The sequence below is a fragment of the Callorhinus ursinus genome, unplaced genomic scaffold (assembly GCF_003265705.2).
Source record: "Callorhinus ursinus isolate GAN/ISIS: 27379988/994484 unplaced genomic scaffold, GSC_fseal_2.0 scaffold1, whole genome shotgun sequence".
NCBI classification, from domain to species: Eukaryota; Metazoa; Chordata; class Mammalia; order Carnivora; family Otariidae; genus Callorhinus; species Callorhinus ursinus.
Genome location: NW_027397063.1, coordinates 109,910,643 through 109,928,487, shown reverse-complemented (window position 1 = coordinate 109,928,487; position 17,845 = coordinate 109,910,643). Strand labels below are relative to the sequence as shown.

The following is a 17,845-nucleotide window of genomic DNA, read 5'->3' as shown; positions in this document are numbered from 1 at the left end:
GCTTCAAACATTTCATTGATAAGTATTTCAATATGTATTTCTAGAAGATAAACTTGAAAAATATAACCATAATACCTTATCAGACCTAAAGAAATTAGCAATAATCTATATCATCAAAATATTTAGTCAACATTGGCATTTCCAATTGCGTCTTAAATGTCAGATTTTCTTTCTATAGTTTATTTGAATTAAGATCTGAATAAGGTCCACATATTATTATTTGCTCGTGTCTACGTTAGGAACTTTTTATTGTTTAATAGCATTAAACCTATTGCTTTCTCTGATTTCATTTACATTTTTACTTTTTTGTAACTGATGCACAAAATGAGATAAGTCATAATTCTTGGACATGATACACTCTCATCATGGGTCCGTGCATGTCCCTCTTTTTATTTATTTTTGTTTGTAGTTGTTTTAAAATTTTAACAAGTCCGTATGAACCGTCACTCCAACAAGAAAGCTAAGGCCTTGATAGTAATTTATGTTTAGCTTTCTTCTTCTTCCCTATTCCATCTTTCTGCCTCACCTTAATGTGATAATCACCGTCTTCAGTCTTACGCTCATTGTTCTTTTGCTTCTCTTTTTGTATAGTTTTCTTTCAACCAAATATATCCCTTACAAAACTAAATTTGTCATTTTACTTTTTAACTTCACATAAAGCTTATTACCTTGTACTTAAATGCTTATTTTGAACATATATTGCTAAGTCACTCACATTGTTCGATGTTACTATATAAATACGACACAGTTTGTCTCCTTTCCTGTTGACAAGTACTTGGTTTGTTTCTAGGATTTCGCACTTGTGAAAAGTGCTATTCTTCTGATTTTAATAATTTTTTATTTGTATCCCAACTTGTTTTTCATTGAGAAAAGAGTCTACTGGAAATATTATTCAGAGTAGAATGGGTGAGATAACTAAGCCTCTTAGCCAAAAGGTATGATCTTGACCAAATTATCTATAATTTGACCAGTAGGAGCTGACTGATAGAAAATTTGAGAGTTTATTTTGATCTGTCATTTAATATATTTCTAGAAAAGTGATTACTTTTAAATATGTGTATCAATAAAAAAATTATGCCAATCAAAAGTTTAATGTTGACCGTTTTTGTTTTATTTTGTTGTTTAGGAGAAAAACGACCTGAAGCGTGCTGGATTCATGCTTCAAGAAGCAGATAAACTGGGCTGCAAACAGTTTGTTACTCCTGCAGATGTGGTTTCAGGCAATCCTAAACTTAATTTAGCTTTTGTAGCTAATCTGTTTAACACATACCCCTGCCTACACAAGCCTGATAATGACATCGATATGAATTTACTGGAAGGTATGTTCTTTCTGCCTTTAATTGCTTCACTGTTGCATCTTCTTGTGGTATTGACTACTTCACTGTCAGAGGTAGGGGATTGTGGTGGGAGATGCAGTTTACTGTGTGTAGGCATGTGCATCCATTAAAAAGTTCGTATTAAGGAAAGTGGTTGTTGGTTTTGTTAAAAGAGAATGCTGGGGTAAATCTTACTTGTCTGTCATTTCTCCATCAGAGTTTAGTGAAAACTATCATACATTTAAAGTAGTCTCTTAAATGGCCACATAACATAACTCCACCACCAATATGGACAATGAATTATCTATTGGAAAAAATAATCATTTTGTAGCTTTTTTTCCTCCTTTGAAAGCTACAGTTTGACTCCAGTATTGTTCTCTTTTTAATGTTTTTAATGTACATGAAAAAATTTTAAATATTCATTACTTGTCTTGTTGTGTGTGGGCTATTGTTATCTGTCTCATAATTTATAATACTTTCCTGTTTTGCTTCGTGAAATGCAGATTTGACCCCTCCTAATGTAGGTACTGTATTTAGTACTTTTCTATACCCTATAAATACATTCATTCTGAATGTTCTTTTTATTAGTACCATTTATTCTTTCTCTCTGGGTTGATATTTATTTTTTGCATTGTTCATGCTGTGTTTTTTCTGTCTTAATATGCCTAAAGAATGACAACAAGGAAGAAACACAAATGAAACTGAATTAGAATAGCATAGCAAGGCTTGATTATGTAAACTCTCCCCTGAATTTGCTTTCTGTAATGATGGGATACTATAGTTGTAAACACACTAAAAATCAGTTTTGACAATTGGATTTCGTGTTGTAAAGCCTTTATCCTTCTCCTGTGAATAAACACACTTACCTTTTATCACTGGTAATCTTTGGAAGGATCTGTTTAGGTTTTATTTGTATTAGTTATGTTACATTTCTTGACTGTCATTGAAGCTTATGATATATGAATTGTCGTGACGACAGAAACATTCTTGCTATCTAGTTCTTTCTCCCTATCTTTGTTTCCTGGCCTGTCTTCTTTTTGGTTCTCATACTCTCATACGCATACCCAAACCCATATTAGAATCAGAACTAAACGTGAAAACAGTGGCAGCAGTCAGAGGGAGGGGCCCATCCTAAAATATTCTCACTAGTTGCCCTGGTTTGGAGAAGGCAGTCTTCAAGTAGGATTCTTGTTGGCAGAGAGAATCTGACGTTGCAGAGTCCTTTCTCTCGCATCACCTGCCTTACTCCCTTCCTTCCCCGGGGAGGGGGATAGAATGAGAAATCAGTTTCATGATCTTCTTCTCTTTGACTGCCAAAACCAGAGTTCCAGTGTCCTTGACACTTTATAATTGCATCTTCTTGATTAATGAAAGAAGTTTCAGATTTAACAAGTATGTTCTTTGAGGAATATGATTAATTCAATTCACTCTTCCTGAGGTCCAGTAAAATAGACTATATTCTCTACATAGATATGTAATTGAGAGGAAAGATAAAGACTATATTCTCAAAACAAAAAAAAAAGACTATTCTCTGCATAGGTATGTAATTGAGTGGGAAGATAGATAAAAGTATAGATTTTTCAGCAGAGAAATTGAGGGTGAGGGATTAGAACTTTAAAAAAATTAAAACGGAAGACTGCTAAGTTTTCATCAGTCTGGAAAATTTCAAAATGCCTCTGTATCTTACAATAGAAGGCATTGTTTAGAGTGGCATATTAAAAATGATCTTTTTATAGTCACTGAGTTCTTGCTAGATATCTTTTCCAACTTGCTCGCTCTTTTGTCATGTTTGAATTCTTTTGCTAGTGTTCAGCATGCTTTTGGAATTTTTCAGTGTGAATAGGATTGCTAAACATTTCCATTAGTATTTACTCTATATAAGAAGATACTATGGGAAATATTTATCAATCATCTTTATTTAGAACATATGTATATCCTGATACGTCTGCCAAAAAATGTATTTGACTTCGACTGTCATTGGAATTTCTCCTCTGTAAATTTGTTTTTATAGATCCTTATGAAATTTGAAGCTTGACTTTATCACATCCCATATTCATGTTCTCATTGGTAAAGAATTTTATCTGAATGGAATTAGAGAAAATTAAAAGCCCAACTGAATAAAAAAACCCTTCATATTAAATTGAGCCAAATATGTGGGCTATGTATAGAGAGGCCATCTCAGAATTCATTTGTGGTGATAGAAAATATATAGTCCGTGGTATTACACTTTGTTCGAATTATGGGTCCACCATTTAGTATCTGTGTGACTTCCATGAGCTTTGGTTTTCTCATCTATAAACCAAGATTAATAATACTAATTTTGAAGAATTACAGAGCAAGTTAAAATGACCTTTGAGGAATGAAGGAGTTTAGCATACAGTATGTGCTCAGTAATAGGTTGGAAAGAGGAAAACATCACTTCGCACATTTAGTGAGTGTTAAATATATGTTAGTTCCTTTTCTTTCCTCTTAGTAGTCTACTTACTGTATATTTGTTATTTTTTTCTGAAACTTTTGTCAATTGCAGATATAAGTTTGGCCCTGAAACGAAATGTTTTATAGTTTTTTCTATCTTTTATATCAGCAATCAACATTTAACTTCTAGGATTGCTTTAGTTGTCTGCAATACAGACAACATTTACAATCTGGAATACATATGTTTTTGTAATGCTTTATCATGGCTCTTGCACAAATGCATAGTGCTTCTGGCTTTGAGCATTTATTTACCAAGACAATTTGAAATGGCATCAGATAAATAAATGCTCACTTACATAATCTATTTTACTTTCCAGGCATCAAAAATGAAAATAATAACAATATAATCAGTTGAGAACAATGGGAAGAAATATGAACCCCTGAAGCTTATAACAGTTTCAGAACTCAGTCAAAATACTAGTATCTTTTTAGGTATTATTTGCTGTATCATCAGGTTCAGCAGAATTTGGATATTATTTCAATTAAAGATTAGACTGTTGTTACACTATCAATGTTTGTAATTTTAAAACATAACTTGGATTTTCCCAGAAGGAAATAATGTAAAATTTCTCTAATTACTAGTGAAAAATCAATTACAGATTTTAATATAGAAACAACTAAAAGGTAAATCCAAGTCACATGCATCAAATTGTTGATGATAGTACGCTTATATTTATGTCGCTTTGGGGAAAGTTCAGATATTTAATTTATACTTGTTTAATAACTCCTACAAACAGGGAAGCATGGTTCCTAGGATATTTAGTTTAACTTGGTTCTTTTTTAAAGGGTTTTCAAGTAGGTTATTTATCATAAAGTGATAGTGGCAAATACAACAGACTGGTCATTACCTTTTATGCAGGCCAGAGGGAACAAAATTTAAGAAATTACATGGCTACACAATTTAATAGAGTAAGAATTAAAGTAGATTCTGGGAATGCCGTTAGGTATTAGCATAGAAAATCAAATGAAAATATAATGGACAGATTATTTCCCGAACAGCTGCACAAAATAACAGAATCCTTTAGATTTTATAAGGTTTGGTTTCTTTTCTGGGTGTGCAAGGTTATATTACCTGTGGCACTTATTCTGAAGATGATTGCAGGGATGGCTCTATAGGAATGGGTCCCTGGGGCCCAGTTGGTTATAGATTTAGATGATCCATTGTTCTGGGAATCCCACATGAGTCAAAGTCTAGAGAGTGACATGAACTAGCCTACAGTTTAGAAGTGATGAGAGGTGTAAATGTTTCAGTTTTTCACGAGTCTGGTGATGAGATGTAGGTTAGGACATTCCATTGCCCCCTACCTTTGCTGAAAATAAATAATACTACAGATAGTCACCAGGATTTGCAGTCTGGGAGATGACTAGAAGCAGACATGGCAAGGAGAGTCCCTCTCGCTCTCTGCCCACTCTGTGGTACATGATAGCCCACATTTTCTTGTAGATGCTATGAAGGGAATGCTCAGGGAGGCTAGGTAATCACAGGTTAAAAGTGTCTGCAAGGAGTTTCTTGCTGAGGTGATCTCTGAGGTCTAGGGACTTACTAGGATAAGATGTCTTTCTCTTAGCACCCTGTGTGGGGGCTGTGTCCCTCATGTGTTTTCAGTAGTGACAATCTAAAATAACTCAGGAAGCCTGTAAAATAGTTCTGTCCCTTCATTGCTTATTTTTATATTACCTGTAATCCCCCTCTCCCCTTCATTGCTGTTTGGTGTAATTAAAATGTAAGTTTGCGTGCCCAGAAACTTCCCTGTGTAAAACCAAAATCTATACAAATTTAGAAACACTGCATTGGGAAAAGCACAGCTTTTCTTTTGTGTTTACTGTGCTGTTACCCTGACTGCTAAAAGATTTTGTTTCATTAATTTTTAGCCAGTCCCTTTTGCATGTAATCGTAACTACAGATACGACCATATAAGTTTCTTTGTCACTTTCTGGACAGAGAAACCCATGACTCAGTAGTTCACAGACATCAAAGGACTCTAGAGAGAGAAATTTAGAGCAAATGGAGGCCTTCTGGACAGAGGGGCGGGGTGGGGAGAAGGGACTTTGGCAGTAAGACTTACCTTTCCCCAAAAGATTGTAGTATCACAGAAACCACAGCAAAGTATGTATGGCTGGTTTGCACCTGCCAGGATGGCTTAAAATATATTTCTTGATGCTTTTTGTCTGGAATCATCAGTATGAACTTGTGTCTACTCTAGGAGAGAGCAAGGAAGAGAGAACATTTCGGAACTGGATGAATTCCCTGGGGGTCAACCCATACATTAATCATTTGTACAGGTAAATATTTTATTGTGTTTTAGTTTTATAGCCAAAATCCAACTTTTCTAGTTTCAAACCATAGGTATGTTTACATTAGTACATTTTCTAAAAATCACAAGAATTTTAACCAACATTTATAATTTCAGAATGCTGGAGATTGGCAATACAATGGATTTTTAAAGAAAAGTAAAGTATTATTTAAAAAGATCAGAATATGATAATAGTTACAATTTTTGATGATATAAACAACCAATTTGGTAAAGATAATTCGTCGTACTCTTTTATAATTATTGATCAGAAAAATAAAATATTTCAACTGTAACAGATTAGAATAGTAATATTTTATAAATTGTTCTTATCATTATATCAGTATTTTAAATTATAATTCACACTTTCTATTTTTGCCAAAATCTACCTCAAAAGACCAATTCACTGGCCAGTTGAGGATTTATGATACAGTAATTTCTGCTTCTTGGTGTACATGCAAAATTTTGTTTAAAATCTAAAACTAGGGCACCTGGGTGGCTCAGTCGGTTAAGCGTTTGCCTTCGGCTCAGGTCATGATCCCAAGGGCCTGGGATCGAGTCCCTTGTTGGGCTCCCTGCTCTTCAGGGAGTCTCCTTCTTCCTCTGCCCCTCCCCCAACTTGTGTTTTCTCTCTCTCTGTCTCAAATAAATAAAATCTTTAAAAAGATTAAAAAAATAAAATCTAAAACCAGTACTACCTTATGGTAACTGGCTTTGATGTGATGGACTGATATTTGATGAACTCTTTAAAAGTGTGTAAATTCCACCTAGATGACAGATATATATCATTTAGACTGGAACTCTCATTATAGTAGCAAGGCAGTAAAGGAATCAAATCCTGGGAGGGAGGAGGGGTGAGGGAGGGATAAGATCTTTATAGAATAATGGGAAAGAATGTCTATAATATATATTTGAGAGAAAACAATAATACCTCAGGGGTACCTGGGTGGCACAGTCGGTTAAGCACCCGACTCTTGGTTTCAGCTCAGGTTGTGATCTCAGAGTCATGATCTCAGGGTTGTGAGAGCGAGCCCTGTGTGGGGCTCCACAGTCAGCAGGGAGTCTGCTTAAGATTCTCTCCCTCTGCCACCCCCATCCCCTCTCTGCTGCTTTCTCTCTCAAATAAATAAATCTTTTTTAAAAAAAGAAGAAAATAATAGGTCTAGTGTGATTCCATTTTTATTTTAAAATTGAGTATATACAAAGCATTGCCATTTTTTTTTTTTAAACTGGTCATTACTTTCAATGTTAAGTTATTGTTTATTCTGGTCTCTTATTTATTTCTGATTTTTCTTTATTATTTCTTTCCTCTACTAAATTTCAGATAAGTTTCTTCTTTTTCTAGTTCTTTGTAGTGTCATGGTAAGTTGTTTATTTGAACTTTTCTTAATATAAGCATTTATAGCATAAAAAATGTTGGGATTAAACTGCTTTCTTATCTTGCAGAAAAATTGTGTGTATACACATTTGTATATGAATTTTTTAAAACCCCAGAGGGATGAATACCAAACTGTATGCATCCTGGGTAGTAGGATGGAGAGTAGTGAGAAGACTTATTTTTAATCTTAATGACTTAAATATGCTTTTTTTTTTTTACAATGAGCATGTAAATTTCAAAGTAAATTTCTTTTTAAATTACAAAGTAAATTTAATACTAGGGGACTAAGATTTGTTGAGTGAGACTCATGGTAACTTTTTCATAAATGTCATGATCACTAGAGTTCTCTATGGTTGACAGTGGAGGAGAGAATTGACCACATTTTTTAGTCAAAGTCCTGAAGTGCTAGCATAGGACTTCTAGGCATATGTAGTTTTATTTTGGAAAAGGGAATTCAGAAAATTCTCAAAAGTAACATAACCCTCAAGAGAACTATCATATATAGAAAAACAGTAGCCAGAGGTCTAGTTGGCGCCAGAACCGTGTGTCTATGAATTTGTGTCTGGATCATATTCCTAAACCCTAAGTTATTTTAACTCCTCTCCTGCAGTACACCAAATCTAAAGCAAACCAAAGCATTAGCAAAATTTAGATTGATTTTAAATGAAAATTCTCTCCCCTACACAAGTTATTTAATATATTTGAAGAAATGTTAGTCCTAGAATTTTTCTATGACAGGTTGGTTCAGGAATACATCTTGAATTCTCTGGAAATCATTTCAACTCTCTGGACTTCAGTTTCCCTATTTGCAAAACATGAATAATAATACTTTCTAAATAGAAATAAGAATGAATTCACCTAAAGTAAAAAAGAAAAATGCAGAACCAATACAAATCCTTTAGTGGGGTGCCTGGGTTGGCTCAGTTGTTAAGCGTCTGCCTTCGGCTCAGGTCATTATCCCAGGGTCCTGGGATCGAGCCCTGCATCAGGCTCTCTGCTCCGCAGGAAGCCTGTTTCTTTCTTTCCTACTCCCCCTGCTTGTGTTCCCTCTCTCGCTGTGTCTCTCTCTGTCAAATAAATAAAATCTTTAAAAAAAAAAAAACAAATCCTTTAGTAATTTTTTTATATAAAATTCTCCATGTGCTTTTATAGATAACCCACTCAGCTCTTAATTGCCTTCATAATAGATTTTATCTTTCCATCACTCAGCACAGGGCCCAGTCCCCTTCACTGCCATAGGGTGTGTATCCAGAGTTGCAAAGTAACTTTCATATGAATCTTAGCAAAACAACTCTGTGAACAAGCTGTTGAAAGAGAAAAACCACATAATACATCACAGAGCCAGCAATTTTCAAAATCAATTGATGTTGCTTTATGTCCTTAGCATACAAAACTGAAAACAGACTCAATGGATATACTTTGAGCATCTCAGAAGGATGTGTTTTTCTGAATCCAAAGTAGTACTATTCTTACTTCAATAACGCCTACTTGCTCATAAATTCCTTCCTTTTAACCCTCATTATTTAACATGAACAACTGCCTACTTTGTAGCTATTGTGATTTTTGTATATTTTTAAAGGTTTTAAAAATCATAATATGTAAGTAATACATGAACTTACTCTCACTGTACAAATTTCAGGAAGTGTGTAAGTAAGTAGAATGAATTAAAACATGATAATACTTCTCTTACATCTCCCATATTCCTTTTTTCTTCCTCAGAGGTATTGCTGTTAACAGTCCATAGCACATATAGGTATTTAAATACTCTCAATTTTGAAAATAAATTTTAGACATGGTGAACTGTATGCAGTGTTCTGCCAGTTGCTTTTTTAAGCATAATATATCTTGTAAGGCTTTTCATGTCAGTACATAGAGATCTACCTTATTTCTTATGGTGGACCAGAGTCCATGGTATGGATGGTTTATTCAACAGTCCCCTACTGCCAGGCATTTAAGTTGCTTCCAAATTTATGAATAATGTGGCAATAAATGTCTTTTTACTTCTGTCTTTGTAAACATTTATAAAAAAGTTTTGGACAGATTCTGGGTTGACCACTGAATTCTGCCCCTGAGACCAATATTACACTGTGTGTTACCTAACTAGAATTTAAATAATTTGAGAAAAGAAAAAAAAAAAAGTTCTGGGTCAAATGATACATCTTGTCGTTTTTTTAAGCTTTATTTATTTTAGAGAGAGCGCATGAGCGAGTGGGGGGAGGGGCAGAGGGAGAGAAGCTCAAGCAGATTCCCTGCTGAAAATGGAGTCAGACATAGGGCTTGATCTCATGACCCATGAGATTATGACCTGAGCCTAAATCACGAGTTGGTCACTTAACTGACTGAGCCACCCAGCTGCCCTTGTCCTGTCATTTTTTTAAGGATTAAATGACCCTGTTGTGTTTTTGAAGACCTAAGCCTATATCCATTGTGCTTAATAAAATTTCCTCCTCCTTCATCATCTTTTCCTCTTGTTTTAGTGACCTTGCAGATGCTTTAGTGGTCTTTCAGCTCTATGAAATGATCCGCGTGCCGGTCAACTGGAGCCAGGTCAACAAACCTCCTTATCCTGCTCTTGGAGGGAACATGAAGAAGGTGAATGAGATAATCACCAAGGATATGTTGTTATTGTTCTAATATGAAACAAAGGATTTGGAGTTTCATAAAGCTTAGTAACGTGTGGTCTGTTTCCATGATTCTTTTTTTTAAATTTTTATTTATTTATTTGACAGAAAGACACAGTGACAGAGGGAACACAAGCAGGGGGAGTGGGAGAGGGAGAAACAGGCTTCCCGCTGAGCAGGGAGCCCAATGTGGGGCTCGATCCCAGGACCCTGGGACCATGACCTGAGCCAAAGGCAGACGCTTAATGACTGAGCCACCCAGGCGCCCCTGTTCCCATGATTCTGATTTAACTCAAAATGTGTTAAGCTTAATAGCCCTTTTATAAATGTTTGGAAAGATGAAGACCGTTCGCTCAGTCAGACACTTTATGTAACTGTTTTTGTCTTTAACAAGTTGTAGTACTTAATTTTCTTTGAGGTGCATCATAAATGCTTTCCTATATTATAATCCCCAGAACTTGCCAAATCTTCACTGGTTATTTGTTAGTAGCTTTTGACAGATATTTACTGATTACCTACTACCTGTACAGTGCAATTCAAGATATAAAATAGTACAAGACATGGAATTGGTCCTCAAGAAGCCTAAAAAAATTAGAGATATGTGTACAAACTAATGTAGTGTAACATATATAGAAGTGAATGTATTTTTTAAAGATTTTATCATTTATCTGACAGAGGGAGAGCACAAGCAGGGGGAGCAGCAGGCAGAGAGAGAGAGAGAAGCAGGCTCCCCGCTGAGCAGTGATCCCGATGTGGGGCTCGATCCCGGGACCCTGGGATCATGACCTGAGATGAAGGCAGACACTTAACTGACTGAGCCACCCATGCACCCCTATAGAAGTGAATATTATGAGTTCTAAGGAAGAAAAGACCACAGGCTGCACTTATCATGAGATACTTCATGCAGGAGACGGTATTTGAGTTAGAGTTTGAGAGAGGGTGGAGAGGGGGCTAAGGATCAGGAAAAGGGATAGTGATGGGAAAATATAAAATGCATTTCTGGGAATTGGAGGGAATATGTTGGCTATAGCAGAGGATTCCAATAGGTAAGAAGACCCTAAAAATTTCAACTGGAGCCAAGTGTTGAGAACCTTGACTGTCAGATTAAAGAGCTTGCATTTTAAACTAGAAGTAATGGGAAGACATTAAACATTTTTGAGCAGGGCAGTGACTTGATTACAGTCAGTGGGAGACTATCTGGGAAATGAATGATGATGATTCCATAACTGGAAGCCTGTACCTCCCACTCTCTTTAATCCATTTTATCCATTCCCCCCTCCTCCCCTCTGCAACCACCAGTTCTCTGTATTTATGGGTCTGTTTCTGCCTTTTTTTTTTTTTTGCTCTTTTTTTTTTTCTGAATTCCACATATATGTGAAATCATATGGTATTTGTCTTTTCAGGCTGATTTATTTCACTTAGCATAATACCCTCTGGGTCCATCCATATTGTCGCAAATGGCAAGATCTCATTCTTTTTTATGGCTGAGTAATATTCCTGTGTGTGTGTGTGTGTGTGTGTGTATACACATATATATCACACATCTTTATCCATTCATCTATCAATGGACACTGGGTTGCTTCTGTTTCTTGGCTATTGTAAATAATGTTGCAATAAACATAGGAGTGCATGGATCTTTTTGAGTTGGTGTTTCTATTTTCTTTGGGTAAATACCAGTACTGGAATTACTGGATTGTGTAGTGTTTCTATTTTTAATATTTTGAAGAACCTCCATACTCTTTTCCACAGTGGCTGTACCAGTTTACATTCCCACCAACAGTGCACAAGCTTTCCTTTTTCTCCACACCCTTACCAAAACTTGTTCTTGTCTTTTTCTATTTTTTGGAATAGTTTGAGAAGAATAGGTATTAACTCTTTTCTTTCTTTCTCTCTCTCTCTCTTTCTTTCTTTCTTTCTTTCCTTCCTTCTTTCCTTCCTTCCTTCCTTCCTTCCTTCCTTCCTTCCTTCCTTCCTTCCTTCCTTCCTTCTTTTTTCTTTAAATATTTGGTAGAATTCACCTGTGAATCCATCTGGTCCTGGACTTTTGTTGGGTGATTTAAAATTTTTTTAAATTTAAATTCAATTTAATTAACATATACTGTATTATTAGTTTCAGAGGTAGAATTTAGTGATTCGTCGGTTGCATACAACACCTAGTGCTCATTACTTCAAGTGCTGGGGGATTTTTGATTACTGATTCAATTTAATTACTACTTACTGGTCTGTTCAGATTTTTTCCCAATTCAGTTTTAGAAGATTGTATATTTCTAGGAATTTATCCATTTTTTCTAGGTTGTATAATTTGTTGGCATATAATTTACATACTAGTCTCTTACAATCCTTTGTCTCTCTATGGTGTCAGTTATTCTCTTTCATTTCTGATTTTATTTGAGTCCTCTTTTTTCTTGATGAGTCTGGATAAAAGTTTGTCAATTTTGTTTATCTTTTCAAAGACTGACTCTTGGTTTCTTTAATCTTTTCTATTGTTTTTTTAAGTCTTATTTCTGCTTTCATCTTTATTATTTTCCTTCCTTCTACTATGGGCTTTGTTCTTTTTCTAGTTCCTTTAGGAGTAAGCAGATGCAAAATGTAATAGGAAAACAAAAATTAAACCACTCATTTTATCTGGAATTTTAATTATGAGATGTCACAAGTGAATCATATGTAAAATGCTTCCTTTCAACAAATACCAGCTGTTTATAGAATGGAGCATAAGCCCTGTAATAAATTCAAGATGTTTAAAAAATGAAACAGTACTTTCATGACAAAGTATCATAGAGGCTTATTTTAGAGACTTTGGGCATTCATCAGACATCACTTTGCTTCATTTGTGAAGTTCATAAAGTTGCACCACTTAAATAGTCTTTCTTCATTATTTCTTCAGTAATTCTTCTCACTTGGAACCCTGTATCCTTTTATGTAATTTTTCTCATTTTCCAAATGATCTAAGCTTCACTTTTTCCAAAGCATTTGAAGTGCTTGATAATCATTTCTCCCATTAACTATATGAAACTGCATTCTCCAGTTTTTTTTCTTGCTTGCTTTGTATTTATTCTTACCTTTATTCTTACCTATTCTTCGTTTTTTAGCCTGACACCTCTAGAAGTATCCAAGGCTCAGTTCTTGGCCCACTGCTCTTAACTTTCTATATTTACATCCTCAGAGAGCAGATCCACTTTTAGAGTGTTAAGTAGTACCATAAACAAGGCTTATCCCTAGAGCTGAATTTCTTATTCTTTCTCTAGTTTGGTACCTCTCCAGATCTTAGAAGTTTTGCCAAATTTGGAATCAACTGTTGCCACAAAAACCAGAACACATCTATTTCCTTATGTTAGCGTCCATTTCCAGGTACCCTTTTGTTGCTGGTTATATCCATGTCTCCGACCTCTAGTAACCCTGAGCACCCTTCTCACTATCATTACACTTGGGAATTTTTATCTAACTGTAAAATAGATGGCCCTTCATTGAAACACATTTTGCACAAAAGTGATTATTATTACATTTGCTAGAAAATTCTCCCATTGAAACAGGTGTCAGCGGAAAATATGCTGGTTTTTCTCCTGTTCACACTGTGACATAATCAGAACTTTGATGCTATTTTCTATAAATTAGGTATCTGGTTGTTTTTCAATTCTGTGCATTTCTATAGCATATATTTTTATTAGGCAGTCTAAATCTATAGTATAATATGATTACTAGGAAAAAGAATTTTAAAATATTATCTCATTGTATTTTAAAAAAATGCATACCTATCAAAGATTTTATGAAACTTATTGAGAGAACCAGGCAGATGCTACAGCAGGATCAAAGGATCTTCATGCATTTTTATTTGTAACAAACTGATCTTTGGGAATTTGGATTTTCTTTTTTAAACAACAATACCCATTTATTTGTGCAAATTCTATTGTGTGGTCCCTTTCTCACCTTTCCTAGAAATACTTTCTTAGGAAGAAAAATGTATCTGTATATCTCACATTGAATTGTTTTGTAATGAGGTCTTAACTAACTTGGGAAAGAAAATCAGAAGAAACCAGTTACACCATTTTTCTTAAATGTTTATTCCAAAAAGTATTTAGTAAGCACTTTTTATTACTTGTGTATTAAAAGATTATGAGAGCTTACAATTTCACTGGAGAAAAAGATTCTAATACCTAAGAATTTATACACACACACACACACACACACACACACACACACACACCCCTGAGATAAGAAGACTAGAGATAATAAACATCTACAGAGGCCATGTAGACAAAAAAATTTACTAGAGAAAGGACTTAACTAGACTTATAACACTGGAAAGAAGTAGGTAGGTAAATAATTGACTTGGTGGTCATTCCTCAGATTCTTAGTGTAGGCGGGGCACAGTGATGGGTTCTGGCCTGGGGATGGAGAAGAGTATGATACAGACTTGTACATGTTATAATTTTTAAAAGGAGCCTGTCCAAAGATGCCTGGGTGGCTCAGTTGGTTAAGCATCTGCCTGTGGCTCAGGTCATGATCCCAGGGTCCTGGGATTGAATCCCGCATCTAGCTCCTTGCTGAGCAGAGGGCCTGCTTCTCCCTCTGCCTGCCGCTCTCCCTGCTTGTGCTTGTGCTCCCCCCGCTCTGACAAATAAATAAATACAATCTTTTTTTTTTTTTTAAAGGAGCCTGTCCTGTGGTTGACAAAAGAAAGAACATAAATTGCTAAGTAGAAGATGGTGCATAAGCCATACAAAATAAGCATTATTGGAAGTTCATTAAGGGATAGATTGTTATTAGCTGGTATAGTTAAGGTTAATAAGCCTTTGTTCAAGAACGTGAGCTAAAAGCTACATTTTGGAAGATGAGTAATACCTGGATGAAGAAATGGGAGATGAAGTTTTAGATTCTTTTTTTTTTTTAAAGATTTTTAATTTATTTATTTGATAGAGACACAGCGAGAGCGGGAACACAAACAGGAGTGGGAGAGGGAGAAGCAGGCTTCCCACCGAGCAGGGCTCGATCCCAGGACCCCGGGATCATGACCTGAGCCGAAGGCAGACGCTTAGCGACAGCCACTCAGGCGCCCTGAGGTTTTAGATTCTTAATGAAACAATTTCTTTATTCCTTAGTTTTAAATTTAGACAAAAGAGTATTTTTTAACTCTATTAATGGAATGCAGGAAACCTAGGTTTTTAGTCACAGATTTGCCTCTAATAAACTATGTAATCTTGGATAGTCAAGACTTTTAGGGTAAGATCTTAAAACTTTCTAGCCAGTTGTTTCTCTGTCTAGGTTAACCCTTCAGTGCTTTGATATCTTCAGCTATAAAATGGGAATAATTATTATTTCCTTAATTTCAGTGTTATGAAATGATATTCTGTCATCTAAATTGAAGGTGTCCTCAGTTGTTTTTCAAATGACTGAACAAAGCTGGTGTACTCAAGAGATATATTTTTAAAAACATGTTTTTTTTTTTAAAGATTTTATTTATTCATGAGAGACAGAGAGAGAGAGAGAGGCAGAGGGAGAAGCAGGCTCCCAAGGAGTAGGGAGCCTGATGCGGGACTCGATCCCAGGACTCCGGGATCATGACCTGAGCCGAAGGCAGACACTTAACCATCTGAGCCACCCAGGCGCCCTAAAAATATGCTTTTATACCAAAACTTTTCCTTATTCATAGATTGAAAACTGTAACTATGCAGTGGAACTTGGGAAGAATAAGGCTAAATTCTCCTTGGTCGGCATTGCTGGGCAGGACCTAAATGAAGGGAATTCAACACTTACTCTGGCATTGGTATGGCAGCTGATGAGAAGGTAAAGGCTGATATGTTTATAGCAATACTGCTTCCTTCAGCAAGTCATATGAACTAAAATTTTAGCTCTTTTTGAGAATAACAAACATAAGAAACATGTAAATGTAAAATGTATTTTAAAATGATTTGCCATTGATAATACATTTTGTTTAAAAGTGGATCAATCTCTGGAAATAATCACTTTTATTAATGCCTCTTAAAAACTGCCTTGTAAGGAGTTGTTTTTATAAAATACCATTTAGTAGTTTTTGTTTTTGATTACTGAGCTTTGCAACTTTGGAATGTGACTAAGTTCAAATATCTAACATTAGAAATATTTATTCGAGCCAAAATATTTAAATACTTATCTAAATATTGATATAAATGATGTGAGAGCAAATTTCACCCCTTCTCTCTCCCCTTTCACTCTCAAATATACATCTTTTCTGTTACAGGTACACATTGAATGTGTTATCAGATCTTGGAGAGGGTGAAAAAGTAAATGATGAAATTATTATTAAATGGGTCAATCAGACTCTTAAAAGTGCAAAAAAAAATACTTCTATATCCAACTTCAAGGTAATCAAAAGCTATTTTAAAATTTTGTTTTCGTAAGTAAGTTCAGGAAGGAATTTTTATTGGAAATTACATTGGTTTAGGTTCAGAGTTACAGTAACATTATAGATCAGAAACATAATTTATGAACCTAGGCTTACTAGTTACTTGGCATCTGAAGCAAAAATAAATGTTTGAATTCTTATAGTTTTGATTGGTTGTCCTGTTGAGTGTAAATGCAGGTTAATATTATCAGGCTCTGGTCATCTAATCTTAAAAAAGAAATAGAATAGAGCCAAAAAACCCAATTGTCAAATGAAAAAGAAAGATAAAAAAAGCCATTGTTTATATAGGACCTATAATGTTTTGTGCTCCCTAGCAGCAGTCTCAGAATTGTATTGACATCATTTCCAAGGCATAACAGAGCCAGCCAAACCGATTCAAGTGGGAATTGAGAAAACTGGTAGGAAAAAAAAAAATCTTGTCATCTGGCTTCATAATGGCACCTAACACTCACTTCCGAGCATTTGTGGATGATTCATAAAGCACTCAAAAATGTAATCTGCACATGCATACCCACTAATTTTCATTCATTTCCATTGTGTTTTGCTTTTGCATGCAAGGTGATGTTAACTACAAATAAGCATGTCTGCTTGTACACATGAATCCAGTGAGGCTTGTGTTTGTGATTTTATTATATGTGAAAAATCCACAATTTGGTGGTTTTGTTTTGTTTTTAGTGAATAAGAGTGCATAAATAAAATCTTAAAAAGAAAAAAAAAAGAGTGCAAACAGATGAAACCCTAAGCTCTCCTAAGAGTTATCTATCCATCTTTAGTCTTTTCCTTTCCTTTGTTCTATATGTTTGACAACATTTTAGAGCAGGAGAAATGTCAGAAATTGATAAATTAAATCTTTACTAAATACTGAGCCCCAAAGTGGTTTTAACCGGACAGCTGGAATACAGCAGAGATGTTGCCTGAGTCCTAGTTCAAGTATGTTTCTCTTTTTGCCATCTTGGAAGGAACTAATGATTTTGAGTTTTTGCTGTTGCTTATTAAAAAAAGAGAAACAATTTTCAGTCCATGATTTGTTTTTATATATTTTAGACATAAAACACAATTTAAAAACGTAAAACAGGAAAAGGGACATATGAAATTCTCTGATAGTTACTCATTAAAACTGTTGTAATGAAATTTTATGCATTTGTACATTAGTTGATGAAAAATAATAAGCATGTATATATTTAAATCAAATACAATGAGAATATTTAGAAACATATTTATTGAGCTCTCTTACTATTAAGTAACATTTATAGGTAAAGATATAGAATATAAGAAATTAATTTGGCCCTCATAGCGTTCACCATGTATTTGAAAGACAAAGTTTTCATAACTGGAATTTTCATAACAAGCTACAAAACGGTCCATCTTGAATAAAGCCAAGTCTG

General features: G+C 34.9%; 1 protein-coding gene across 3 annotated transcripts in view; it reads left to right on the top strand.

Annotated features, from left to right (window-relative positions):
- PLS1 (plastin 1) overlaps positions 1–17,845 on the top strand; it is a 96,838-nt gene that overhangs the window by 73,915 nt on the left and 5,078 nt on the right. For all 3 annotated transcript variants that reach the window (XM_025881157.2, XM_073899054.1, XM_073899067.1), the window contains 5 exons: positions 1,127–1,319; positions 5,996–6,074; positions 9,938–10,052; positions 15,729–15,862; positions 16,296–16,419. In XM_025881157.2, coding sequence (XP_025736942.1) covers positions 1,127–1,319; positions 5,996–6,074; positions 9,938–10,052; positions 15,729–15,862; positions 16,296–16,419 — 645 coding nt within the window. The remainder of the gene's footprint in view (positions 1–1,126; positions 1,320–5,995; positions 6,075–9,937; positions 10,053–15,728; positions 15,863–16,295; positions 16,420–17,845) is intronic.